The sequence below is a fragment of the Gregarina niphandrodes genome (genome assembly GCF_000223845.1).
Source record: "Gregarina niphandrodes unplaced genomic scaffold scaffold00003, whole genome shotgun sequence".
NCBI classification, from domain to species: Eukaryota; Apicomplexa; class Conoidasida; order Eugregarinorida; family Gregarinidae; genus Gregarina; species Gregarina niphandrodes.
Window position 1 is genome coordinate 121,524 of NW_011646045.1, and position 26,239 is coordinate 147,762.

The 26,239-nt window shown below is 55.2% G+C and overlaps 7 protein-coding genes across 7 annotated transcripts; 4 read left to right on the forward strand and 3 right to left on the reverse strand.

Annotated features, from left to right (window-relative positions):
• Positions 1-168: 168 nt before the first annotated feature.
• On the reverse strand, positions 169-10,991 carry GNI_019810 (bacterial Ig-like domain protein; the record flags this gene model as incomplete). Its single annotated transcript, XM_011135952.1, has 2 exons — positions 169-10,503; positions 10,821-10,991. 2 exons carry the CDS (start codon positions 10,989-10,991, stop codon positions 169-171), a joined length of 10,506 nt encoding a protein of 3,501 aa, XP_011134254.1.
• A 38-nt stretch (positions 10,992-11,029) lies between these two features.
• On the reverse strand, positions 11,030-12,925 carry GNI_019820 (hypothetical protein; the record flags this gene model as incomplete). Its single annotated transcript, XM_011135953.1, has 1 exon — positions 11,030-12,925. The coding sequence occupies one exon, from the start codon at positions 12,923-12,925 to the stop codon at positions 11,030-11,032; it is 1,896 nt and encodes a 631-aa protein (XP_011134255.1).
• A 23-nt stretch (positions 12,926-12,948) lies between these two features.
• On the forward strand, positions 12,949-14,458 carry GNI_019830 (26S protease regulatory subunit 6A-like protein; the record flags this gene model as incomplete). Its single annotated transcript, XM_011135954.1, has 2 exons — positions 12,949-13,077; positions 13,301-14,458. 2 exons carry the CDS (start codon positions 12,949-12,951, stop codon positions 14,456-14,458), a joined length of 1,287 nt encoding a protein of 428 aa, XP_011134256.1.
• Positions 14,459-14,685: 227 nt separating this feature from the next.
• On the forward strand, positions 14,686-15,912 carry GNI_019840 (AP2 domain protein; the record flags this gene model as incomplete). Its single annotated transcript, XM_011135955.1, has 1 exon — positions 14,686-15,912. The coding sequence occupies one exon, from the start codon at positions 14,686-14,688 to the stop codon at positions 15,910-15,912; it is 1,227 nt and encodes a 408-aa protein (XP_011134257.1).
• A 4,226-nt stretch (positions 15,913-20,138) lies between these two features.
• On the reverse strand, positions 20,139-21,098 carry GNI_019850 (hypothetical protein; the record flags this gene model as incomplete). Its single annotated transcript, XM_011135956.1, has 3 exons — positions 20,139-20,238; positions 20,274-20,581; positions 20,688-21,098. 3 exons carry the CDS (start codon positions 21,096-21,098, stop codon positions 20,139-20,141), a joined length of 819 nt encoding a protein of 272 aa, XP_011134258.1.
• Positions 21,099-21,477: 379 nt separating this feature from the next.
• On the forward strand, positions 21,478-23,180 carry GNI_019860 (hexokinase; the record flags this gene model as incomplete). The annotated part of the gene is made up of 2 exons (XM_011135957.1): positions 21,478-21,501; positions 21,645-23,180. 2 exons carry the CDS (start codon positions 21,478-21,480, stop codon positions 23,178-23,180), a joined length of 1,560 nt encoding a protein of 519 aa, XP_011134259.1.
• A 192-nt stretch (positions 23,181-23,372) lies between these two features.
• GNI_019870 (putative protein phosphatase 2C) lies at positions 23,373-26,219 on the forward strand (the record flags this gene model as incomplete). Its single annotated transcript, XM_011135958.1, has 1 exon — positions 23,373-26,219. One exon carries the CDS (start codon positions 23,373-23,375, stop codon positions 26,217-26,219), a length of 2,847 nt encoding a protein of 948 aa, XP_011134260.1.
• Positions 26,220-26,239: the final 20 nt, after the last annotated feature.

A 26,239-nucleotide genomic window follows, 5' to 3' on the forward strand; every position in this document is an offset into this window, starting at 1 on the left:
TCGCTAAATCTGCCCATGCCAATCAGCTCGAAGCACGCCAGGGGGACACAACAGGTTAGCAAGGTAGGCCGGTATGTTGTGCTGGGTTGAAGACAAAATATGTTGTTATTAATTACTATTATAAAATCTGTACATTAAATATCTAAAAAATACAGCTCTATTGGCTGGTTATTGTTCTTGTGGTTTTATGTAGTATTCAACGTCGCTGTAGTAACCTCCATGGCTGCTGTGGTCTTTCCAGGGGGCCTGTTGATTGTTGGGGTCTTGAAGTGGTGGTGGTGGTTGTGAAACGAGTTTGGTGGATGGAAGAACATCACTGGCGTCGGTAGAGGGGAATTTGTTGGCGGGGATTTGTCCACGGGGCGGGAGATCATTCTGGGGTGATCCGTAGGTTTCTAGTTGCAATGGCTCGGCTTGTTCGAGTCTAGCTTTGGCTGCTATCTTTTTAGCCTTTTTAACATTGTGTCGTTCACGTCCACGTGTCTGCCAGTAATAGCCCCAGAGTCCGAATAGAGCGGTAGCGCCAAAGGCAATGCCAGCCACGACGCCAATGTAGGCCCAGTCATCAATACCAGACTCAACAAGTAGTTGAGGTTTGGTGACGATCGCTTCGTCGCAACGAAGAGTGGTAACTTGTTGCTTCAAACCGGCCGCCGGCTTGAGAGGTAGATCTGGTGACCAGATCAGGCGAGCCAGCTCAACTTCGCCACAGTCTCCGGAGCGGATTCCGTCTGCAGTGAATTGAGTCAGGGCGGTTTCAATAGCTTCCCCGTTGCTCTGCTTCAGCAATGTCTGTTGAAGATGATAGCTCATGAGTCCGAAACTGAAAAGACGTCGGTCATCCACGCATGCGAGATAGAGCGGGTCGGTGCCATAGGAGGCTTCGTAGCCACGCTGACACGTGGCCTTCCACCACTTGGAGTCGGGCAAGCCGGTAGTCACGACGTCGGTCATCTTGAAATGGAAAGCATCGACAAGCAAATCGAGAGGAACACCACCACAGGTCTGGTCGAAAGAAGAAGCCTTCTTACACTGCAGGGTCAGATTACTCCACTGACCACTTACACATACCAGTTCTTCACTCGCCTGACTATCCGTGGCCGCATAACCAGCTGCACAAGACACCTGCCGCACACTGCCGGCGCTGATACCGTCACCTACAACGCGGTACATGGCAGGCGAAGGCGTCTGCAGGTGGAAGTAGGGACACGGCTTCATACAGCGCAGTAGCGGTGACCGGTCAGCGGCTAACCAACGTCCATTGCTGCAGAGAACCTTCTGGGTCTTTGTTGCAATATCTGCATATGGCTGGAAACCCGATCGGCAACCGATTGTCACTGTGTCGCCTTCCTGACCACTCACCGAACCACCCAGTAACTCGTAACTGCTGAAGGGAATGTTTTGTCCGCGACTCCACGGATCCGTTTCCGAGATGAGTGCGCGCACACTGCACAGCCGGTGTGGCCCCGCCAAATATCCCAAGTCGAACGTGCCGTCAGTCGGCAACTCATTCACCTTGTTCGACTGCGCAGGATCCAATGTCTGGATCACGAACTGGACGTTCTTGATTAGTGTGACCGGTACTTGACGTACCGTGTCCACGTCCAAAGCCGCGCTCTTCTTCTGGTCCACCTCCGCAGCCGCCAGTTGTCTTGTAGCCGCCAGACGGCGCTTCTGGGGGCCCGCTTCGAACACACTTAGATAGTTGTCCAGCACGTCACTGAGACCCATGCGCCATTGTAACACGGCGGCGCTAACCATATCGCCAAACTCCCCGTTCTCCTGGAGGGTGTTTAGGGTGCGTTGGGTCTCGTCGATGAAGAGCGAAGGGTCCACGAGGATCTCGATGAGCGAAGCGCGCGAGTTTTCGGAGGGCCACACGTTCACTTCGCGTACGTCGGTGAGTGGGAGCACGAGCAGGTCGCTCAATGCTTTCCGCGTTAACACCTTTAGACGCAGGACGGGCGCTTCGTTCTCCACGGCGGTCTTGAACTCCTGGTAATTGATCAGATCTGCAGGAAATTCGGCCAGTTTGACGCTGGGCGGCCTGGCCATCATCCAGCCTAACGCGTCATAGCTCGGTGAGTCAGCCTCGAAGTAGATTACCAGAATGCGTCGGGCCAGGCCTCGGCTGCAGGTGCGGTCTTGGTAGATGCTGCAGAGTGTTTGGGAGTAAATGCTGCTCCGGGCAGGCGTGTAAACTTCGTAGCTATTTAGGTCAAAGCCGTTGAGGAAGGCGCTGTCCACCAACTCGCCTCTCGTGCCGAAACCAGAGCCGAACCCGGACCAGAGGCTGTTGGAGTCGCCGTCCCCGTCTGAGTACTGCGGCGGCGGGATGAGGAGATTTCGAATCGCCTCGGCGTCTACAAGTTTGCCCAAGTCTTTGAAGCTGACGGCACCATTACGAATGAGCGGGTGCGAGTAGTACTCCAGGTCGAGAACCTCCTTGAGGATGTCAATGCCCACCGCGAAGCAGCAGCCGTGGTTCACGACGGCTTTGCTGATAGTGCGGTGGCACTCGAACTCCTTGGGACAGGTCTCGAGGTTACGGTTGAGGGGGTGACAATCGCTGGAGAGGGGGATTGGTTTGAGCAAACGCTGCACAATACCGGGAAACATATTCGCTACGAGGCAGTCGCGGCCATCGAAACCGCAGAGGGCGTTGAAACACTGCGGGTCGCAGACTCCGTCGTTAATGTAGTCTAGGTTACATTTGCTCGCGTCGCAGTTGGGCAACAAATCGAGGAGCGCGTCGCGGTCCACAGCCGTGGTCCGCGCCGACATGTGTTGCTGCATACCCGGCTGCATACCCTGAATGAGGTAGCCAAGGTGCTTGATGGCACAGCTGCCACCTTGCGCGTCATTCTGGCAATAGTACCGTCCAAACATTTTGAGAAACAGACCCATGAACCGCTGGTACGGATCACCACGTTGGATGCCGCGATCTGTGACCTCCTGACCCAAATGTCGCGAGAGCTGAAGGAAGCAAGATGAGTCACCACACGTACCGGCGAGGGACGCCACCGCACGTCCAAGATTGTGGCGGTCTGCCACGGTCATTGACGTCTGTCCGCCCCAGAGCGACAGGCTCTCAATCAACTGTTTGAACTGCGGTGCACACGAGTGTGCATGACTATCCTTTAGACACATGAGGGGCACAACCGCGTCCGTATACTGGACACTCGCCGGGTCTCGGAAAATACTGTTCACTACCGGCGTCGCACCCGTCAGTCCCGAGAGCCGTCGTCGCGGACAAGTCGGCTCCAGCGGACTTAGGCGCCGTCCCGCCGCCTGGGCACTGCCGTTGGCGAGGAGATGATAGGGTTCCCAGAGGTCGAGGGGCAGTTGGGTCTCCAACGCTCCCGGTTCGTACTCGAATGCTGGTGTCTCCTCCTGAGTCATGGCGAGCAAAGTATCCACAGCCGCATTGAGTGGTGCAGTGGGATCAAGGTCGCGAATTTGCATCAGATGTGCGAGGTAACGTTCGGTGTTGTCCAATCCGGAACTGGAGTCGAATTTGGAACTAGAGTCGCTGGAGAGGCGACGTAGGTTGGCGTCTGCGTTGGAGTCACGGACGAAGACAACGTCGGGTAGGTGTATGAGCTGCCACATGGTGTCGACGTAGCCAACGTTGTTGCGGAAGCAGCTGTGTTTGGTGCAGGCAATATCGATGTCGGCGACTCGTTGGTAGACGTCCAGTGTGCGAAGGTGTGCGAGATCGGTGCCGGCAGTGGCGAAGCAGAACTCGCTCAGCTTGCCATGGAAGACGGATTGGGCGCCCTGTTCCTTTCGCATCTCCACCTCATTTGTGTTTGTGTAGCAAAAAGCGTCACTGGCAGCACGAACAGCTTCCGCTACATGCTCGCAAGTACTTCGTCTCTTCTCGCGTTCCTTGGCGTCGTCATCACCCATGCTTCCACCCGCGTTACGACGCACGGTTTCCTCTCTCAGTTTGTCGTAAAAGTCAGTAATCTGTTTGAGTCTCTGGAAACAGACGCCCTTGCAGAAAGCTTGCACCTTACCACCATAAAGCAATGCACCGCACTCGCCGGACATCTCCGCATTGAAGGCTCGCAACAGGCCACAGCAGAACTCGCTCGATTGGGACGCGCAAAATTCTAAACTTAAGCCTGGGCTTTGGAACTTTTGGAGCACCTGCTGCTCCAAAAGGTGTGTGCCCCTCTCTTCGCAACGCAAAGCGAACATGGGTAATGCCGTGAAGTCGGCAGGAGAGACGTCTGTAGCGCCCAACAACATCTCACGACCGAGCGATGCCGGCCACCATCTCCTGTCGAGACAAACTAGCTCCAGGGGCGCATTCCCGCCAGCCACAACAGCCGTCGAACTGCAACCAATACTCACTCCCGTCCCATGAGACATCGCCACCTTATTGTCGAAGCCACTACTCGTTCCCCTCGTCTTGGTCACATTCCCCGTGGCCAAGTCGATCGCTACCGACGCCACATCGTAGGAACTCGAATCATAAGCCTTCAAATCCGCCATCGCACAGGCACCGCAAGCTCGACAACCGGACCCACCGCAGTCCACCCACTCTTCGTCACCATTCAACACTGAGTCGAAGCAATCAGCACACACGCGCGCACACACGCCACCACAATCAATGCCCCATTCGCCACGAGACATTACGCCATCGGAACAAGATACCGTCTGCACCGCCAGTGCACCCGACGCCGAGACCGCCGTCAACTCTTTCGGTAACTCGCTGCCCTCCCAACTACCAGCCACCTCCGTACCGTCCGTATCCTCAACCGGGCCGTCCGCGACTTGGCCATCTCCGACTTGGCCGTCCACGGCCTCGAGGCCACGGCCTTGCCATTCGGAGCCGTCAAGAGAGCGGCTGTAGTTTGCCGACATGACCAACCCGGCGTCAGCCGCCGAGGCATCATCCGTCGTCTGGAGCCGTCGTCTTGAGGCGCCATTTTGAAGACGCTCCCAGACGCCGTTAACGCAGATGAAGGGTATGTAGGTGGTGGCGGCAACGGCGGTGAGAGGTAGGTAGAAGTTTTCGTTATGATGTGCATGCACGAGAGTTTTGTGCGGTAGTGGAAGGTCATGTGTATTGAGTATGGCGCCGGCAGTGTAAGAGGGCATCTCCAGGGTAAAGAGTTGGGTGGGATCGGGAAGGTCGGTGCAGGGTAGACATGCACCGGTTGTTTCGCAAGAGTGCAGAGTCTCTGGGCAAGCGGTACTGCAACTGCCGCCACAATCGACATCGGTTTCCCGGCCGTTGATGGCGCCATCGGAGCAAGACGCAGCCCCACACACTAGGAGCGGTAGTGTCCACTCGCCGTCGCTGCAGGCCACGCGATCTGCAGCGGGTCCGGAAATGCGTGTGGTGGTGACGTCGCAGCTAATGTCAACTAGTGTGCCGTGTGCGACGTTCTTGGCCAAACTGCTACGTGCGGGCTTCACGATCCGAAGCCGCTTCTGCCGGACCAGTGTTTCCAAACTACTCTTCGCGCACGTGCGGCCGCAGGGCAGTGCAGCTGACATGGCGATTTGCAGCGTCTCCGTTCGGGTTTGTGCGTGTCTTACGACCAACGCGTCGCCCAGCGGCGTCAACGGCAGTGCGAGTTCCGGCGTGGCGAAGGGGGGTGGCGGCGCCGTCCAAGCGCCTCGTGCACACACCAGTTGTACGGAGTCGCGTGGCACGAAGCTGAGCACACCGTCTTCCAGTCGGCCTACATGGCCGCCAGTCAAGCCGGCGGCACAATAAAAGGATCGACGAGCGCCCCAACTGAAGCTAACGGCTTCGTCCTGACGCGAGTAACGTGCAGAATAAATCGCATTGAACGAAGGACAGTAAGGCGAGCAGCGCAACAACGACTTGGTGCTCATTTCCACACCCTGACGCACAAGCGGTATCCACTCACCGTCGTAACAAGTCACCACCTGATTGGGATTTTCGAACACCGTCGGGATCGCCTTGACCTCACTTATCTTCACTGGTCCATCCGGGTCCGCCGGTGAGGCTCCACGTAACACATACAAGCCCGGATCTGCCAACAATGGTGCTGACAATGGCTGTGTGCCTTGCGCACACTCCACTAAAAAGTGCTGGCTCCCGTGTCTATACTGGAAAGGTCGGGATGGTAGAGTTAGTGCGTTGCTGGCCTCGTCCGCTACGCGGTAATTTTGACCAAAGTACACAACGGGATGAGCACACGCTCCCAGACACTCCACATTGTGACTCACACGCGTCCACTCGCCCTTGAGGCATACGATCTGATCGACACGCAGATCTGGGGCCGCATATTTCGCCACTGCATCCCCACGACACGTGACGTTGTATGTAGCACCTGGACCTGTGGAACCAGAAGTGCTCGCCTCAGAGCTGAGAGCCAGCACTGTGTTGTACCCAGGACCTGGTGGAACGAAGGGGCCACAGGACTTTTGACAAGACAACGGACGACGGCGGGTCCAAACGCCCTCAACGCAGGAAAGTTGTGTCTGCTGCGCCGAGTTAGAAACGGGGAAACGAGAGTCCACCTCGGCCCAGTAATCGTCCATCCACTGCGGCATCGAGTCCTCGGTGTTGTTCGCCAAGAGTGGTACCGTCTGGTCTTCGCATCTGAAGACGTACGTCTCGCCCGCTACCCCCGATGCCTTGGACGCTGCCAGACTCGCCGTCAACGGAGTCAGACCGTACGTATAGGACACACCCTTAAGGTCCAGCGGTCCGCAATTGTAGTAACACTTTAGGCTAGGCGTCTGCCATTTGCTATCCTCGCCACAGACAATCGTCTCCGTACGGCCTCTATCACCCTTGGCATCACTGTTGCAGGCAATAGTGCGACTACTGCCCACGCTCAAGCCAGTACCCGACATCACTGCGTAGGCCTTCCCCAAGTCCGGGAAGGGCCCACAGGTCGCGCCACAACGCAAATTTGTGGCGGTCCAACGGCCATGCACACACGTGCTCACCTCACCCAGCGCACTGCCCGACAAGGTCTCGCTATGGTCCGCGCATTTGAGTTGTACTTGTGAACCCGTTTTGAAGATCGTTAGGTTTGCCGACCCTATTGCAAATGGCACTATATCGTTGTCGTCCGTTGCCACCTTCGTCACCGACACTTCATACTGGTTCGCCAACGGCGGGTACACTCCACAGTCCGCCTGACAAGGTAGGTTCAAGTAATCCCAATCGCCGTCCATACACGTCGATACCACGTACGTGGAAGTACTGCCATCCAGGTCCTTTAAGCCGCCCTGCTTGCCGAAGAATATGAGATCTGAATGCTTCATGGCATCCGCCTGTTTGAACCTCGGTGAATAATTTTGCAAACAACCCAGCTTCAGTTTGGTACCATGCGGGATACTACGGGTGTCTGCCTCGTCGTCCGCGAACCCGTCCGCCTCATAAGGCGCATCGTCCTCGTGGTATGAAATACCGATGTGGTCATAAGGTCCCGCGGGATAGGGGTAACATCCAACGCCGTAAGTGGTGATCTTGAAGTCGCCCTGCACAATGGGCGCCACAGGGTTGTATTGCAAGTCCGTGAAAGCACCCGTATCAACCACGACCCAGTACTCAGTGCCCGGCTTCAGCTCTTCCGCAAGTCTTACGCGCATCTTACTGTGCTCCAAATCACGCAATAACACGCGGCCGCGAACCCCCGTCTCGTCTTCGGGGTCCACCACCACCTCATGGCTGCCGTCCACGGCACTGAATGAAATCTGACTCCAGTGCCCGTAGGTTACCGGCCGATCGAAGCTAAACGAAATTTCAAATTCCTGCGTCGGCACGCCTCGAGCCCGCGGCAACGGGTCCGAACCTGTAAACCTCGGCGGCGAAATGTTTCGCTGCTGGATACACTCTATTATCACCGACTTCTGCTCCACCCACTTGCCTCGCGCCCACTTCTTCCACAAACCCGTCACAGGTCTCAGCGACGTCTTATCCCAACCTGAAGCCGTCTTGCTCCCACTACTGCTGGTACTGGCACTTGCGCTAGTGCTACCACTCGTGCTAGTAACGTTTGTGGCAGTCTCGAAGGGAATGTCGAGATAGCTGAGAAACTTGGTGTGGTCGTGGCTGAGGCCGACGACCCAACGACCGGAACTTGTAGCGGAGCCAGGGAACCAGAAGATCTGGCTACTGTCATCGAGTCCGTCAACGGTGGGCACGATGCTGGTCCATTTGGGTTTGTTGTTCAGTACGCCGGTTGCGCGGTAGATACCGTTGACGTTGAGCGTGTCAATGGCAAAGCCGGTGACGCCGAGGAAAGGGCAACCGCCGTCGGAGGTGACGTTGAAGTGGTAGTCGGTGCTGCCTGTGTTGCCGTTGCCCTGTAGGTCTTCGACGATGCCGCCCTCGAAGCCAAGAAGGTAGTGGCCCTCGGGTATACTGGAGAGTCGCAGGTCGGGTGTAATGACCAGGTCGCGGCCTTCAATACGGACGCGGTGTGGTTCGGAAGCAGAGCTTCGCAACGTCGGATCTGCGACGGCAAAGTCATACTTGACGCCTGTCAGCGGCGAAGCCAAGACCACACGTCGGTCGGTAGCAGCCGAGAAGCGGATAGTCTCAGAGAAAGTGATCCGGATGTCCGCAACTGGCGGAACCACGGCCGTACCGTTGGCGGGACGGATGCTGATGGCGTAGGGTGCCTGCGTGTCTACATAACACTTATTCGCTACACACACACCTGCAGCCGCACAATCAGTATCTACATTGCACTGGTCGACGGTTAGTAGACCCAAATCGACGTCGAAATCCTCCGGTTCGTCGCATGGTCGTCCATTCCCGCCTCGGTCCTGGCCGTTGCAGCCGCAAAGGCGGTTGGTGCCGAGTGCCTTGGGTACGCCTAGATGGATGTCGCACTGCCCGTCCCCGTTTACGTCCATGATGCAGGGTAGTGCGCTTTCTTCATAGTAGCCTGGGTCTAGTGCTTGCGTAGCACCGCAGCTGAAAGCGGCTGCAACGGGCACGATCTTGAGTCCTTCGCTGATGGTTTTGGCGGCAACGGATTGAACACTGCAGGATTTGTTTACTAAACACTGGTAGACCTTCATACCTGCGGAGGCAGCGATGCCCATGAAGCCGGCACAGTGGTCGTTGACGCAGTATGCGAATGTCTTATGAAGGCAATGTGCATTAGTTAAGCACTCTTGCACACCCAGCTTGGCCAACGGGACGAAAAAGTCTGCAGCCGAACCACACGCCCTACCTGTGCCACCAACATCTGCGTTCGGACAGCCGCAGAGTCGCAGTCCCTCAAGCGCAATGGTCTTGTTCCGCCGTTGACCTACACCAGGACTAAACTCACAGAACTGACCCGAACCTCCACCTGCACAACGCCAACGATTCGGGTTCGCAAATATTGACAACTTCGGCGGTAACGGCTCCGCAGTACCGCACATCTCACTCGGACTCACTCCAATTATCTGGAACTCACTCGTCACACCAAATCCTGATAACTCACCAGCCACATCGCATCGATACCCCTCCACACAACGTATCAACTTCACATCCTCAATATCCGGGTAGAATGCAGCACACACACCCCCTACGCAGCTCCCGTACAACCCGCAGTCCTCTCGCGATCTACACGCCCCTTGCACCACACCAGATGCCGCCGCCAACACTTTTTCTCCCGCCGCCGAACTCTCCGAAACGCTTGACGGAGCCAAAGTCGGCACCAATGCACTAAAGTCAAACAAACCTGATAACGCCGCACCTGGATCTAGCAACGGGCTCACGGCCGCCGCCGAGGGCGAGGCCGAGGGCGAGGCCGAAGCCGAAGCCGAGGGCGAAGCGGCAACCGAAGTGGCGGAAGCGGGCGCATTCTCGCCGAGAGAGCCACTGCCGCGTCCGTCGGAGGACGCGGTGCCCCCGTGATCCGCCGTGCTGTTCACAGCCGCGGTCGCGGCAGAGACGGTCACGGCAGAAGCGGTCGCAGCAGAGGCCGTCACGTCAGAAGCGCTCGGTGCCAGAGTATCGGAAGCGTTATTCGCGGCGTCCTGAAGTTGCCTGCGACCGCTTTGTGCAGCGCTCGTAGTGCAGTCTTGACAGGCGTCGCCGCGTAAGGTGCCGATCCATTCAGCGACGTCGCTGGAGCAGTAGGTGGTGTTGTCGTTGGCGTCTCCTTGAGCGGGTGCGTCTCCTTGAGCGGGTGTATCGTCAGTCGCCGGTTCAGTCGAGGCAGGATCCTGGCGTAGGGGGAAGGGACAGCGGCACAGTTTCAATGTGTCTGGGCCGAGAGCGAGTCGGACTGAGCAGACGTGGTTATCCGAGTTAGCTCCACAGCGGAGGACCTGGTGGGCATTCTGGAAATCGCTGCAGTCAGTCGAAGTGGTGTAGAGATAGCCGTCATCTTGGTTGCTGAGACTATCGACGTCGCAGCGGACGCTGTTAAACATGCTCAGGAACTTCGCCTGCTGCGTACCCTGCGACTCACTGGCGCGGCAAACCACGTCGGGACGGAAGGCTTCAACGAAATGTACCACTCCCTTTGCCACCGTCGCACCCGTCGACAGTTCTTGCTGACACAACACGTAGTCCACGTCCGTAGCCACCGGGAACCCGCGCTCAAGCACAATCGAATTGCTCGAGACCGAATATGCCGCAAAGGTTGTGTGTGCACACACACTTCCGCCCGTATCCGGCTCGAAACCCAACAACAAGATGTCCCCCGCACGCGCGTCCGGTAACAACGCAGTCACGTCACACAACGACGTGTACCGGTACCCACAATTCACGCCCCCCACCCTCTCCGTCAGATTCGACACCGCCGCCGCCGTCACGACCACAGCCTCAGGCTGGTCTCCACAGGTGGGTCATCCACAGGTGGGTCGCCTACCAGCTGGTCGGCACCGAGTTCATCCACCCCAGCAGTCTGACCTGCCGATAAGTACGTACTGTCGGTCTTCTCTTGGCTGAGAGCGTAAAGTTCTGCAGCCACGTTCGCCCCGATGTCGAGTGCTAGCGCCAAGCTAGAGAGCACTCCTACTATACAAAGTCTCGCCACCATCGATTGTAGACTGACTGAGGTCGTTGACTGATGGTTCACTATACGTGCTGATTGTGCACGGTAAAATCAAAAATTGTTAAACCTTCTTTATAACCTAACAGTTGGTGGATTTGCGCAGTGTCTTCTGCCCCGCTTCCACTTCCACCCGGCCTGACGTCGATGACCAGGTTGGAGGGGACCAGTACGCGGACGGCTGTCGGTTTGGCGAGGACGCTGCCGACTGTGTCATCTGCGCACTCGCTGAGGTTGAGTAGTTGGCCGTCGGCGTAGAGGTAGCAGGGCGGGCCGCGTAGCAGTTTTTCGTCGGGGAGTAGCCGGATGCGGGCAAGAGGAGTGACGAGGTCCTCGACGAGTTTGGGGATCTGGTCGACGTGCGCGGCGCCCCAAGTAAGGAAGCGTTCGCGGAGCACACGGCGGATTTCGCGATCGAGCAGATGCGTCGTGACCACCTGAGCGGCATTTTCGACACCCAGCGACTCGCACAGGGCCGTCGCCTGTTGGGCGCTGAGCATGCCCTCGACCAGCTGCGCCGTGTCTCCCCCAGCCATGCCCCCACTCCCAGTCCCAGACATGCCCCCAGTCCCAGCCATGCCCCCAGCCCCAGTCCCCGAGATGCCCTGGTCGGCGTTCGCTGCGAGCGCTCGTTCGTGCTCTTGCCAATACCATTCAAGCCGTTCTTCCACCAATTCGCTCGCGTGTAATTTGTGCGACTTGACATTTAGGTTGCAGAGAGTTGAGTAATGGTAGTTCTTGGCAACAACCCACACCGGCAAAACAGGTTTCTTCATGCGCACACCGACGACGCTGTAACGCTCCATATCGCTAAGTTGACCGAGTGCGCTATGGTGTGCGATGCCCTTGAGAAGAACACCAGCCGCCGCGCGGTCGCCGTCAAATGTGTTTGGTGTTGCAGCTCCGGTGAGGAGTAGATTAACCATCTCCTGCGAGCAGTGTCCGAAGTCCGCGAGCAAGCTGGACTCGTTGAACGGGTCGAAATCTTCGGCCGCAATTTTGCGCGCCCCGCGTGTGTGGACACACGATAACACCAAGTTAAGGCAACCAGGCACTTGCGGCCCGCAAAAGAGAGTCAGTAAATGATCGCATACAAAGCTAGCCAGCGCCACATAGGAACCAAACACACGCACGAATACACGACTCCGAACCAACAAGTCGCCGACACCCAAGCGCCCCGTCATCGCACTCGCACTCCGTGTATGCAACTCACTCACACTACCCCCCTTCACCGCGTCCAACGCGTCCAGACAACACAACGCAGCATCCCCCCCTCGGGGCCGACATTGCCAGATGATCCGCGCGATTGCAGCACTCACCATGGCCCGTAGGCCCCACGGCGTAGCACTGCTTAACTTCTGGTTCATTGACAACGTTCCTGCACGCCGCTTCGGCATGGACTCTTGAGAATTGGGCTCCTGAGAGATGGGTTCCTGAGAGATGGGTTCCTGAGAATTGGGTGAAAAGAGGAGCGCGGCAAACATGTGCGATTGGAGAACGGAAATCACCCCACAGGGGCCGCCGATGAGTTGCATGAGTAGCCAAGGAGTGTCGGTTCTTTGGTAAAAGAGGATGGGGTGCCGCAACCAGCGGGCCAGGTACCTGGTTTCGACCGCATTTTGGCCGAGAAGGACTTCCCATAGTTCCGTCGGGTCGGTTAGGGGTTGGAACTCCTGTTCCCAAAAGGCACGGTATGTCTCCTTAGCCTCAGGAGTTAGGTCGCTAATAATCGAATGCAGTGACGTGAAACCTGTCACCCAATCATTTGAATATCCCAGACGTTTGCAGTCTTCCTGTATCCTGTTATCCTTGCAATGGGGTAACCGAGAAACATCTCCCAATCGACCTAAATATGGATCCGATGGAAATAAGCTAGGAACTATATTGGGGTCATCCACAAGTCTATCAATCCATCCCGACATCAGTTAATAATATATTCGTAAAAATGGCCGAGTTCGGGTTTAGCGGCGATGAGCTCGCTATACTCGAAGAGGGTGAAGTCCTCGGGCTGACTAACGAAGAAGTCAAGCAACGATGTATGCTCATTAGTAACGAGGTCAAAGTTCTGCAACAGGTACGCGTCGTGGGTGGGCGGGGTGGCAGTTGAAGGAAAGGTCAGGTTGCAAGAGGTTGCAGGGGGTCTGGTTGTTGAACCATCAGATCCCGTAAGGTGGGAGGGAAGGGGCCAAAGTGGAAGGGCCTAAAGGGAAGTCTGGGAGCCTACTACCGCTTGAGGGTACTACCGCTGGTGAGGGTCTGGGGGTTCAGGGGGATCGATGAAGACTAGTATGCTTCAGAATGTTGCTCATTTAAATCATCAGTTGGCCTTTAATGCCGAGCAGTTGAAAGAGAATGAGGACAAGATAAAGTTGAATAAGCAGCTTCCTTACCTAGTTTCGAATGTTGTGGAGGTTTTGGATCTGGATAGTGATACTGATGATGCAGGAGAGAGTGGGGGTGTGATATCTACAGATAAGTCGAAGAAGGGTAAGTCGTTGGTAATTAAGACGTCAACACGGCAAAATGTGTTTCTACCTGTTATTGGTTTGGTTCCGGCGGATGAATTGAAGCCTAATGATCGTCTTGGTGTGAATAAAGATAGTTATCTTGTATTGGCTAAGTTACCTCCTGAATATGATAGTCGGGCTAAGGCGATGGAGGTTGATTCTAAGCCAACGGAAGAGTATTCGGATATTGGTGGTTTGGATAAACAAATTCAGGAGCTGGTAGAGGCCATTGTATTACCCATGACACATGCAGACCGGTTTGACAGCTTGGGTATCCGTCCACCGAAGGGAGTCTTGATGTATGGACCTCCAGGAACGGGAAAAACGCTGTTAGCACGCGCGTGTGCTGCTCAAACAAACGCTACATTTTTAAAGTTAGGAGGTCCCCAATTGGTTCAAATGTTCATTGGAGATGGCGCCAAGATTGTCAGGGATGCATTTGAGCTGGCGAAGGAAAAATCGCCCGCCATTATTTTCATCGACGAGCTTGATGCTATTGGAACCAAAAGACAAGAGAGCGAACTTTCAGGAGACCGAGAGGTACAACGAACAATGCTCGAGCTACTAAACCAACTGGATGGATTCTCCTCCGTGGACTCAGTCAAGGTCATTGCTGCAACCAACAGACCAGATATCCTAGATCCAGCACTACTTAGGTCGGGAAGACTCGATAGGAAAATAGAACTACCACACCCAAACGAGGAAGCACGGGCACGCATCCTAGAGATACACTCACGCAAAATGACGGTAGACAAGGCATCTGTCAACTACAAAGAACTCTCTCGGGCTACCGACGAATTCAACGGTGCCCAACTTAAAGCCGTCTGTGTCGAAGCAGGAATGTGCGCTCTCCGTAGGAAAGCCAAACAACTCACCCACGAAGATTTCGTTGATGGAATCGCTGCCGTTCAGGCTAAGAAAAAGAGCGCACTTAATTACTTCGCCTAGACGCACAACACTCTCCTCCTGGTACCTCATCCCCTAGTCGTGTTCAGACAGCGTAGGCCGACGCTTGGTGGCGGCCTGACAGGGACCTGAAACGTGGGACGCTGAAAGGTGGGTGGGGACCCGAACAACCAACTTGCTAGGGGGGGGGACCCGAACAACCGGTGTGGTCTAGGTGTGGTCAGGGAGAGGTTAGATTGGTTGGTTTTTTTCCGTGAGGAAAATAATTCATGTCGAACTTGGCCGACTGGAATGAAGCGGCAGGCGGGGGCAGTTCGCCGGGGGCCCCTGCAGACTGGAGCAGCATTGGACAACAGTTGATGTCATGCGACACGGCGGTGCCAGAGGCGGAAGGTGACGGGCCAGAGGGGGGATGTCGAGGTGTGTACTTCGACCATATAAGACATTTGTGGCGAGCAAATTGGCCGGAAGAGACAATTGTTATGGACCGAGATACCAAGCGTCCTCTCGAGATCCGGCGCTGCACACGCACCAAGGGCTTCAGTGCCAAGAAGTTCGGCTTCCAGGAAAGCAAACGCATGGCCGTAGCCCACAGGAAAACCATGATCACTTCCGGCGTGATCCGCAAGTACATATACCAACCCGCTTCAGCGGTGCAAAACGCCGCCACAACGGGCGCCAAAATCAAACAGTCCAAATCCAAGAAACGGAAGGGCCCTAGCAGGACCGCAACCACCTCCGCCAACGGCCTGGATCCCAACTGCTTGGGGACCAACGCCGTCTCGGGGGCCAATGGTTTAGGGACCAACGGCAATGGTTTAGGGACCAGTGGCCTGGGTGGCGGTCTAGGCCCTGGCGGTCTAGGAGGCCCTAATGGTGGTCTAGGAGGACCCAATGGCGGTCTAGGAGGACCCAATGGTGATCTAGGCCCCAATGGCTGTCTAGGCAGCAACGGCGGTCTAGGCAGCAACGGCGGTCTAGGCAGCAACGGCGGTCTAGGCAGCAACGGTCTAGGCCCCAATGGTGGCCTAGGCAGCAATGGTCTAAGCAGCAATGGTCTAGGCCCTAGCGGCGCCAGCATGGAGGCTGTGGGCCTCGGCCCTAGTGGTCTCGGCCCTGGTGGTCTGGGACCCGGTCTCGGCGGCGCCACGACCGGGTTGGGTGAAAATGACCGGCCTGCGTTGATGAGCAGCCGAATACACACGTCACTGATTCATTCGTCGTTGGGCCAGGCGTCGCTGGGCCACACGACTCCGGCGGCGATGTGTGCCTCGAACGGGCACCGACCGGCCGGCGACGGGCTGATGAGCAACCAGTCACCGAACACGGTGTCTACGGAGGCGCCGCCAAGCCCGGGCCTCGACTTAATGCTCTGCCTGGGCGGCTCGGGCGAGGTAGATCCCACAGGCAGATATAATGATTCCGGAGGCGGTGGAGGCGGCGCCTTAGGGACACAGGACGGGTCCACCGTCGCCTATGACTTCACTTTTTTATAAACATTGACTGCTCCACATTGTATCCATATCGACCCCACCGAGGGGGCACCCAACGGGAGACCCACCACCACCGGGCTTTCAGAGTCAGCACTGTAATCTGTCTGCTGTATCTGGCTTCAGCACAAATGATACTTGCTCGAAATTTGCTTGCCGCGTGTGCGCACCACACACACTACACACACACACCCTCACACACACCCTCACGCACACGCGCACACACCTTTCCACGCACACGGCGCGGTCACCGTAGATCCGTTATTCGATCTGCTCTTAGACCTGTTCTCGTCCTACCAGACATGTTGATCAACGAAACACTAAAAAAGGGCTGCACACGCGTGTGCACACGCGTGTGCACAGCCTCAGTCGGCGACACATGCCAGGCGCGCGGTGATGCCACCTAGCATAACAGAAACACGCATCCAGAACGGGTCCAGGAAGGCGTGCGGATTGAGTGACAGGAAGGACAGGTCACTAGGGCGTACTAAGGCGCGCTAGTTAGTCGTCATACATTCAACGGAGCTTTAAGGGTATGGAAGAAGTTCTGTTTGTTCCTCTGCCCTGTCCGTATCTATGATGCCATTATCTTGATGTGGGTGATCAGCCGAGGACACGTTTCTCGGGAGATAGTCGGATGCGATTTGGTCGTGGTGTGAATCAGGATGTTTAGAAGATAGGAAATACAAACCGTCATGAGGCGGTGGGCCGATCGGAAGTATGCAATTCCAGGGCTCGTAAACAGGATAGACAGATGCAACATTGGCCAGCACACTACCCGTGTCCCACTTCCCTAGGTCTCCTGACATATACTCGATCATGGTACAGTTCTGCATGAATGGTGCGGTATGGTGGAGATGAGGGAGGGTCTTACATGGCAAATGAGATATAGGTGGAAAGCCCAAAATGGAAGAATCACGACGGTGGCACTCGCACAAAGGAAAGCTCCGAGTATTGTGATGTACAAGGACCCCCAAGAAATGGAATAGTCCAGAAGATCGTGGCTTAACTGATACGACAGACTAACTAAGGTGCTCAGCGTCAGCACCCATGCCCAACCAACGGTTTGATGAAAATATCGGTAGTTGTTGTTACCAATTCTGCAAGTCATTGAAGTGTTATCCAAGGTGTTGTTTGGACTCGATGTAGGAAGATGGAATGGACCAGATGGAAGAGGGTGTTGGTGCTCACACGTTGCCGACCCAGGGACAGTAGTGATCCATCTTCAATATGAGTTTCTTAGAGCGGGAATCAAAGTGAGCCCGATCTGGGACATATTTTCCTTCTGAGGTATTGAATTTTAGCGAACCCGATTTGGTTCTCTCGAGTATCCAATCTGATATGACCCCCTTTGGAGCTTCGGTCTGATCAGGGAATGAATCTGGGCTCCATGAGTCCGGGACGTATCCTGGTTCTGCCCATCCGGCTCGGATGAAGCACCACACGAAGATACCACAGCCCAAGTAGTAACCTGTTATGTACACCAAATACTCTGTCTGATGAGAGAGCGGAGATGAAGATGAGGACGTATGTTCCCACCGATTTCGGATTCCGGAGGTCGCTTAATATGGGAAGCACTATTGACTGCGTGAAGCTGAACCATTATGGCTTGAAGAACTCTGTTCAGGAAGGAAGGAAGGAAGGAAAAAGTTACATTATTGCTATCAAGAGTGCCATAGTCCAAACGGTTAAGACGGAGATTGCGTCTCGATAGACGCCTTCCTTTTCCACGCCATCCTGTTGTCCGTCATGATAGCTCACACGGCGGTCGGTAGTGGTTTCCTCTGAGGAGTCCATGGTTTTCCCCGATAGTTTTTTTAAACATGAGTAGATGCAGGAGCGAAGACTCCCGAATATGGCGCGACTACAGCTGCCGAAAAAAGTTAGGAGCACGTGTCAGATGTACGGGAGAGACGCTAGGGTTTCGGGATTGAAAGTGTCCGCATAGTCGACCGGGTGATCCCGACTGGCCGAGTGCAACCGTAACGGGTTAGCTAGCGACTGGTTAGCTGGCCCTCAAGGAAATCTACCCCTATTTCCAGCAGCTTGGCGCGCGAGAATATGTTGATGCGGACGACGCGAAGCGAGAGTGGCGGCAGTGAGAATGGGAGCCTACCCACCATCCATACTCCCCGATCGCGGGCTGCATGGTTTCAAACTATAGCGGGAACGACCACCAGGATACCGTTGTGGCCTCCGACGACCGAACCTGCGACTATTTGCAAGACGGTAGCACGGATAGTGAGTTCCTCATCCCGACCTTACCCACCACCATCGACCCCAGTCGTAACCGACCCCCAGTCGTAACCGACCCCCAGTCGTAACCGACCCCCAGTCGTAACCGACCCCCAGTCGTAACCGACCCCCAGTCGTAACCGACCCCCAGTCGTAACCGACTTCACCCATAAACCAAACCCGAGTCGGCAACCACTTAAGCACAGACGTCAAAGTCACCAGACCGTCCAAGTTACCTAGGCGACCTAAGCCGGTATTGGGACAGGTTGAACTGGGACGCATACTCAATTGGGACATCATCCTGATCATTTGTTCTGTAGACGCCTCAAAGTGGTCTTTCTAGTCTATCATTGCTAAGGCTGAGCTATCTTTATGAAGCAGCGGTAATGTATCACATTTAAATCTATCACGTTTGGCCTAATCCAGATCAACAACACAAAATGAGTGCACCACCGTACTTGAACCGGACGTGAAACAGATGGGCTGGCATCAATCGCTAAGCATCACGTTAGGGGGTCATAAAAGCTATGTACGTACATCCTGCTAAGTCTGACGGTTACTCCTATGATACCTACATGTCCCAATCGAGCGCATAGTACCTACGGGGCGCATAGTACCTACGGGGCGCATAGTACCTACGGGGCGCATAGTACCAACTGGGCGCATGGTAGGAACCCGGCGAACTATGCCGAGCAGGTTTCTATCTGGTGTATTTGGTCCACGAATTGTCTGCTCTGGCCGCCCTCAAACGCTCAGGCGGTCATCGATTTATGATACACCTCGTGACACTGTCGCCCACTCAAGAGCGGGCCCGCTGCAGGAGGGACAGACAGATGGAAAAGACATTTCGAGTTTTGTAGACGGTGATTCAGAAATGGTGGAGGGGACATAGAGCGAGGGAGTATTACAATCAAATGAAAGTTCAGAAGACTGAGCAAGTGAGGCGCAATCTGGCTGCCGCCAAAATCCAAGCTCTGTGGAGGGGCCACACAATGCGTGAGGAACGGACTTTAAAAAAGTACATTCATCTACACGAAATTGCTAGAGCCGCTGCAGCCGTAAGTAACCACTCGTTCGATGTTGAACACACGGGCTGACCGCGTTAATTTACCCGGAGAGGACACCTGTACTGTAGAGGAGAATACAGCATGCTTGGCTAGCTTGGAGAAAAAAACAACAAACTGAGCTGAAGCATCTTATCGACCTGGTTGCAAGGTTAAGAAGTGTTTCGGCGGTAAGAAACACCTGCGAGACGGCTGACAGGGGGGCTCATTTGCATCACCCATCGTCCCATCACTCACGACCCATCGTCCGTCCCATCACTCACAATATCTGCCAACACGTGTGTGAGGGATAAGATGGAGATGTTGATTTGCTGCAGTCGGTGATCCAAAAGTGGTGGCGTGGCATTCGAGTTCGTAAGATCATAGACGAGGAATGGAACTGCTGGGTGGTCAAATGGATCTGGGATAAGCCCGGCAACAATGTGCAGATCGTAGGCGACTTCACGAATCCACCATGGACGCGCTCTATCCCCATGGAATTTTGTCCCATTCGTCGTTGCTACGTGGCAAGATTACCACGGAAACCTGGGAGGTACCAGCTTAAGTTTCTCGTCGACGACCGTCTGGTGTGCTGCGGTGGCGGCACTGTCGTTGATGATGGTGCTGGTCACTTCAACAATATGTTTGATGTTTATGAAGTACCATTACCTTCTCCATGTAAGGACGGGGGCACGAAAAGGGGACGAGACCACCAACCAGGGTGGTCCGGATACGGTCTAGATACCGGCCGGTTCAGAACGTGCGGGTCGGTTCAGGTGCGGGTCGGTTCAGGAGGTCGGTTCAAATTGATGTTTTTGTAGTTGAGAAGTGCAGAATGACCTGCATGCGAGCCAGGGAAGGTTCACGTTGGCCCATAGCGTGTTCGAGGCAACCACGAACAGAAGCTCATTGGAAGCGCAGGTCCAAGTCCAGTGATGGCGACGGGATTTTCAACTAGTCCTTCACAACTAGTCGTTCACAAGCCGGACCTAACGTGGACGCCGGACCTAACGTGGACGACAGATTCTTGTGGGAATAACTCATTCCAAATAGCCTGAAAAGGAAGAGCGTGTAACACAACGCGCTGACAGCAAGGGGTGAAAAACACATTTACTCACTTCGCATATCAATGACCCATCTTTTTGGCGACATACAACCCGCTTATTTCTTAGGGCCTGTGAAGACACATCACAGAGCCAATTACCGTCGCCGTCAATCTTAGGCTTGATGGCCAACAGGTCCTGGAATTTCATGCGTTGACCAGTCACCGGACACACACGATGCTTACTCACTTTCGCATTTGCCCGCGACTCCAACTCCTCAATTTCGTCCTTGTCCAATGAACCGGTCCAGAAATCCACCGGAGGTGGAGGACCACCACTGACTGGAGCTTGTTTCTAAAACCGGAACGTATCCTGATGTGAGCTTAGCAGGTGTCACCTCCCACCTTTCTCTGATGCGAGATCTCTGATGCGAGATCCCTTGGTAGGTGCTAAGGCTTACTCGCTGTGCTTTCAAAGTCTCTTTGACTTCGGCAGTGTCGTCGCTCAGCTCATCGTCCCGTTCTTCCATCGAACAAGACTCCTGGTCTGGTCGTACTAGCTGGTTTGCCTCCTGGAAGGCTTTTGTCAAATCTCGTTGATTCTTGTTCCGATGTTGTATGAGTAGTTTTTGAGCAGCTTCTTTTTCTTTTGTAAGTTGATTGGCCTTTTCTTTCTGTTCTCCAAGACTGAGAATAATGCAAGACCTGCAATAGATAACTCCGCTAGTTATGACCACTACGGGGTCTTTAGGTTGATGAAGACAAATGCCACATTGATTAATCTCGTTTCCTAGTTTAGCGTGCTTCGTCTCCGTTCGTCGTGGACGACTGAGAAGCTGAGGCATCTGCTGCCTCTCATGGTAGGTGAACATTGATCCTGCGTTATTGTTCTTTGAATGCCTCCCCATCCTGCATCATATTATTTTCGACATTTATGGTAACTTCGTGGCGATGAACCTTCCCTGGTAACTTCGTGGCGATGAACCTTCCCTGGTTCATCTTCCCTGGCGCGTCAACATAGGTACGAGCTCCCGTGGCTATCGGGTTGTTTGCAAGCAAACAGACAGGTGTTGCACCAGCGGCGGAAGAAGATGGGCGGAATAAATAAATCCGGATGAATGAACACCCCTTCGTCGACGTCGCGGATGTCTCCGAAGCCGGTTTGGGTCAAGTCGGTGGTGAAGATGTCTAAAGTGAGAAACGTCCGTTGGGGACGCAGCCCGTTCCTTTCAGGTACAACAGCGCGGGCCAATGACGGTGACGGATCGCGCGATTGTAAGAAGCACTGAAAGCGCGCGTATGCACTAAAAACAGACAGGCGTATGCGCTGAAACACGCGTGTGCACACACTTGAGCGCCGCAAAGTGCGCGCATACTGCGTACGCGGAGGGGGGTAAGTAGAGAGTGTATCTGCTTAGAGTTACATCCAGTACTTCAAAGACCAGGTGGAGGAGGCGATGGAGAACAAGGCAGGGTTGTTACAGTGCATAACATCGGCGCGCGGGGGACAGGCGTCGCTGAACGGCGCGGAGTTCATGAACGATACGTTCATCAATACGATGCCGACGGGGGAGGAGGTGGGTATGTATTTTGCGGTGTTATGGAGTCGGGATGGGATCAAGACGATTCGTGGCGATTTGTTCGGAGGGGGGCGTATCCGCGTAGAGGGGTTGAGCGAGACGCAGACGAGTCGGCGAAATGAGACCAATTGCGCAACGTTCTTCCGTCGCGCAGCGGAAACACTGGGTCGAAATCTACCGCCTAATGCGACCCTGAATGAAATGCTACCGGTCGCGGTCGTAGCCTCTTTGCCCGTGTGTAGTACAAGCGTCAAGTCGGCCATGGTTTACGCACCCGATCACCCGATCAACGGCCTCGACATTACGACAGTGCTCGATCTCGCTCTCGAAGACTGCCTCTTGCCCGTCAAGTGTGTGGGAGTCTGTAACGATGCCGTTGCCAGCTTACTCGCTTCCTGGTACCAACGCAATACCCTAGACCAGAACTCCAACCATAATGTAAACATCAACCACCACGCAAACGCTGACGCTAATGGCAAGCACACTAGGGAGAACCAACAACGTCACGAAGGACAACAACGTCACGAAGGGCAACAACGTCACGAAGGACAGCAGCGTCATGAGGAACAGCAGCGTCACGAAGGGCAGCGGCGTCATGAGGAACAGCAGCGTCACGAAGGGCAGCGGCGTCACGAAGGGCAGCGGCGCCGGAGCCAGCACGAAAAAGAGCGTACGCGGGGTGCGGACATTGCGGTGTTAATCGACCCGGGGTTCAATGTGTCTTTGAAGGATCCGAACCCCGGTTCTCGCGGCTGCGTAATCAATACTGAGATCGGCCGGTATTCGATTGAGGATCGTTATCTGACGGACCTGGACTACATTGATGCGTATGAGACGAACCCGAAGAGCGCTAGTGCGACCCTGGAGCACATGATAGTGCACATTGGAGAGGTTTTCAGGCTGGCCATTCGGTTTGTCTGGCAAGAAAGTTCGCCGATTTCAGTCCGTCGGCGGGGTGTTATTAGCAACAAGGAGGCGTTGCGAATAGCTAGCGAGACGGGCAATTTTGAGTACAGCCGTAGCTTCTGTAGCAAGCGATTGCATTGGGAAACGACCAAAACTGACCGGAAGCTGCTGCAGTCTTTGGCGCTGGGTGCAGCCCAGCGGTCAGCTGCATATTTCAGCTGCACACTCGTGGCCCTACTTTCTTATCTGCAAATGGATTGTCAGCTGAACCGCCAGATCTACATCACTGTCGACAGTTCGTGGGATGGGTGGTGGCTCAATTTCGTTAACCATCTGCTCTCGCGCACATCCTACTTCCGGCAGTCCGTGGGCGTAGGTAAATTGCGGCTGCACCAAGTCACGGATTCTGTGCGCAAAGGAGCGGCCGTTTTCGCTGCAAGGCGAGAGATTTTTCAGGAAAAGTGCTGAGCTCTCGGTTAGCAAAATTCTGATGAAAAAAATTCTGTCAGATCAACTAGCCATGGGGTTGACAGGTTTTAACCGATCACTGTGCCCGTCCGGTTAGAGGCCGGTAAGGGGCCTCAGCGGTAAGGGAGCACAGTGGTTGTGGTTGAATGATGGTGGTTGGAGACGAATCGCTTTTTGGGGCGCAAATAAGAAATGAACGATGTGAGACACGTGTGCACGGTGTTGGGGTTTGCCCTGCGGACGAAAGTGGTGCGCGCCCAAGGCGAGGAGGAGACGTTGCCGGCTGAGTATCCAGTCGGTTTACGGCGTGTGCCGCACATTTGTAGGTTGTTGGATCGATCGTGTTCGACGCCGTGTGCGGCAGTGTCTGAGAAGTTATCATTGCCCTACTTTTATGTGACTTCGAACAACCAATGTTGTTATGGCCAACATCACCCGGCGGGGATCGGTACGGGTGAGGGTCCGAGCATTGCCAAGTCAGCAACGGGTCAATCGCCGGTATGGAGACTGAAAACGGAGCATCATACTACCACACATCTGGTTTTAATGTGGAATTTGCCTGCTCATTATGTCGAAGTGTTTGGGACCTTCACGCAACCCCCATGGTCTCGAGGTTTGCCAATGTGGTGGTGTCCTGTATCCCGTTGTCACTGGATAGATTTACACGAGACTGTACCTGGTCTAAGTGGGTTAATGCAGTTCAAATTTGTTGCTGATGGCTCATGGAAATGTGACCCGAACTACCCCATTTGCGATGACGGTAGTCCCAGTCACTCCCTCAACAATGTCTGTGTTATTTTCCCGCAGCGACTTCGTCTCCGTTTGTCAAATCAACGTCTACGACGACGTCAAAGTGTTTCCAGCAACCGACTCAACACTACCCGACTTAGTACCAGTTGGGTCTGTGGCGTTAACAGTCCCAAACAGGCTACACCGAGGCACGGACGACAACTGATTCGTAACGAGGATGACAAGAGTCGGCCACGTCGCGCCAATATTGCCCGAGAAGCGTCCACCGCTCAGCCGAATGAACTCTGCTCGAAACCCGCTTGGGCCCGGTTTGAAGCCGCCGGTACCCCGCTCAGCTCCTCACCCACGACCAAGGCGTTCGAAGAAAAAAGGGCCGGTAAACGCTCACCTACCATCAGCGGTACCGGTGCCGCCACCTCCCAGGCCTGTCGTCGCTGGCTTATTCGACAAGCCCAACAGGAACAGGACGGCCGCGAAGACTACCGCGCGGCCGGCCTACTCGGCTCCGAGGTCTCCACCTCGGCTACCTCCGTGGCCGCAGATGAGGTCGCTGATCTCAAAACCGACTTGAGCAGGACCGGGGCCCACACCGGAACCGCCACAACCCATTCGATGACGACAGGGGGGACGACAGGGGGGTCGTCCGACGGTATGTCGCTTGATGGAGCCACCCTCGGGGAGATGCAGGTGGCGAACGTTGGCCAACAAGTGGCAACGGTGGGTCAACAAGTGGCGAGGGTGGGCCAGCAAGTAGCGACGGTGGGTCAACAAGTGGCGACGGTGCGTGAACAAGCAGCTACGGTGGGTCACCAAGTAGCTACGGTGGGTCAACAAGTAGCTACGGTGGGTCAACAAGTAGCTACGGTGGGTCAACAAGTAGCTACGGTGGGTCAACAAGTAGCTACGGTGGGTCAACAAGTAGCTACCGTTGGTCAGCGGAGTTCCAGGAACGAGGCGCGCCGGCGCGAGAAGCAGAAACACCTGGACACGCTGGTTCGTTGCTTAAGTCACCACGGGGGGAGGCGGCAACAGAAGAGTGGTATCGACAAGAGGCGGAGTCGTGTAGCCAATTGGCCAAGTTACGTGACGAGTTTACTACATGATCCCGATGTTATGCTGGAATTATTCGACTTGCCGAAGGTTCTCAAGTTGACGAATGAGTATCTGTGTTTGCGTGCTGGGTGGTCGATGACGACGCACCCGGAGAAAAGGATGACGGGTGGTGCAGACTCTTTTTACGTGTCTCGGGATGGGCGTGTGCTAGCTCTGGCAGATGGAGTAGGAGCATGGGAGCAGTTGGGTGTGAACTCTCGTGCTTACGCAGATGAGTTGGTAACGGCGATCAAGGACGTTTGGGAGGATGCATACCACTCAATCCATTCGTTGCATCTGAAGCCGAGTCTGTTAGCGCGGGAGTTGATGACATTGGCGGCGAAGGCCCCTGTCAGTTACGGCTCGGCGACTTGCACTATCGCAGTTTTCGACCCGATGCGGCAGGAGCTGGGAATCTGCAATTTGGGAGACTCTGGCGTTAGCTTATTACGTCGGAATAACAAGGGCCACATCACGCCGTACTTCCGGACCCCGGAGATGACGCACTTCTTCAATTGCCCGTTCCAGCTCTCGAAAACCCCCTCGCGTAAAGTGATTGAAAAGATCCTAGGACTCAAAAATATAGAGAACGGAAAGGGCTTCGTCCTGCCCGCCCAAGACGCTCCTAAACATGCGCACTGCTTCGATCTACGGGTAGAAGAAGGCGACCTACTCCTCATGGCCAGCGACGGCCTCTGGGACAACCTCTGGCCATGGGAGATCAGCTCGCTCTGCACACTCACACTCACCCCGCTCGAAGCCCTCATCCTGCACGATGATACGCTCCTCACAGAAGGAACTGATATCGCACGTGCTCTCACGGAAGCGGCAAGCTGGAAATCCCAGGATCCGCGTTCCAGCACACCATTCGCCAAAAACTACACGGCAGAGTGCGGCATGCCCGGATTCACCGGCGGCAAGTGGGACGACATTACCGTCATCGCAGCCTGGGTCGCCAGACATCATATCTCCACCACCGAGATCTACGGCTACGACGGCGAACTCATCGCCAAGGCCTCGCCCCTCCAATCCGTCAACACGCCACACGTAAGGCTCCACCCGACCCACCCCGAACGTTACGCCGCAAACATACCCGAATGTAATGGCTTGACAATGTACTTCTGGTTGGATATGATCGGTGGACACGGCCACTTGCTTGCCGTGGCTTCACTTGGTTGCCGTCCCTGTGATTACTGATGCCCCTTTGCCCTTGGTTA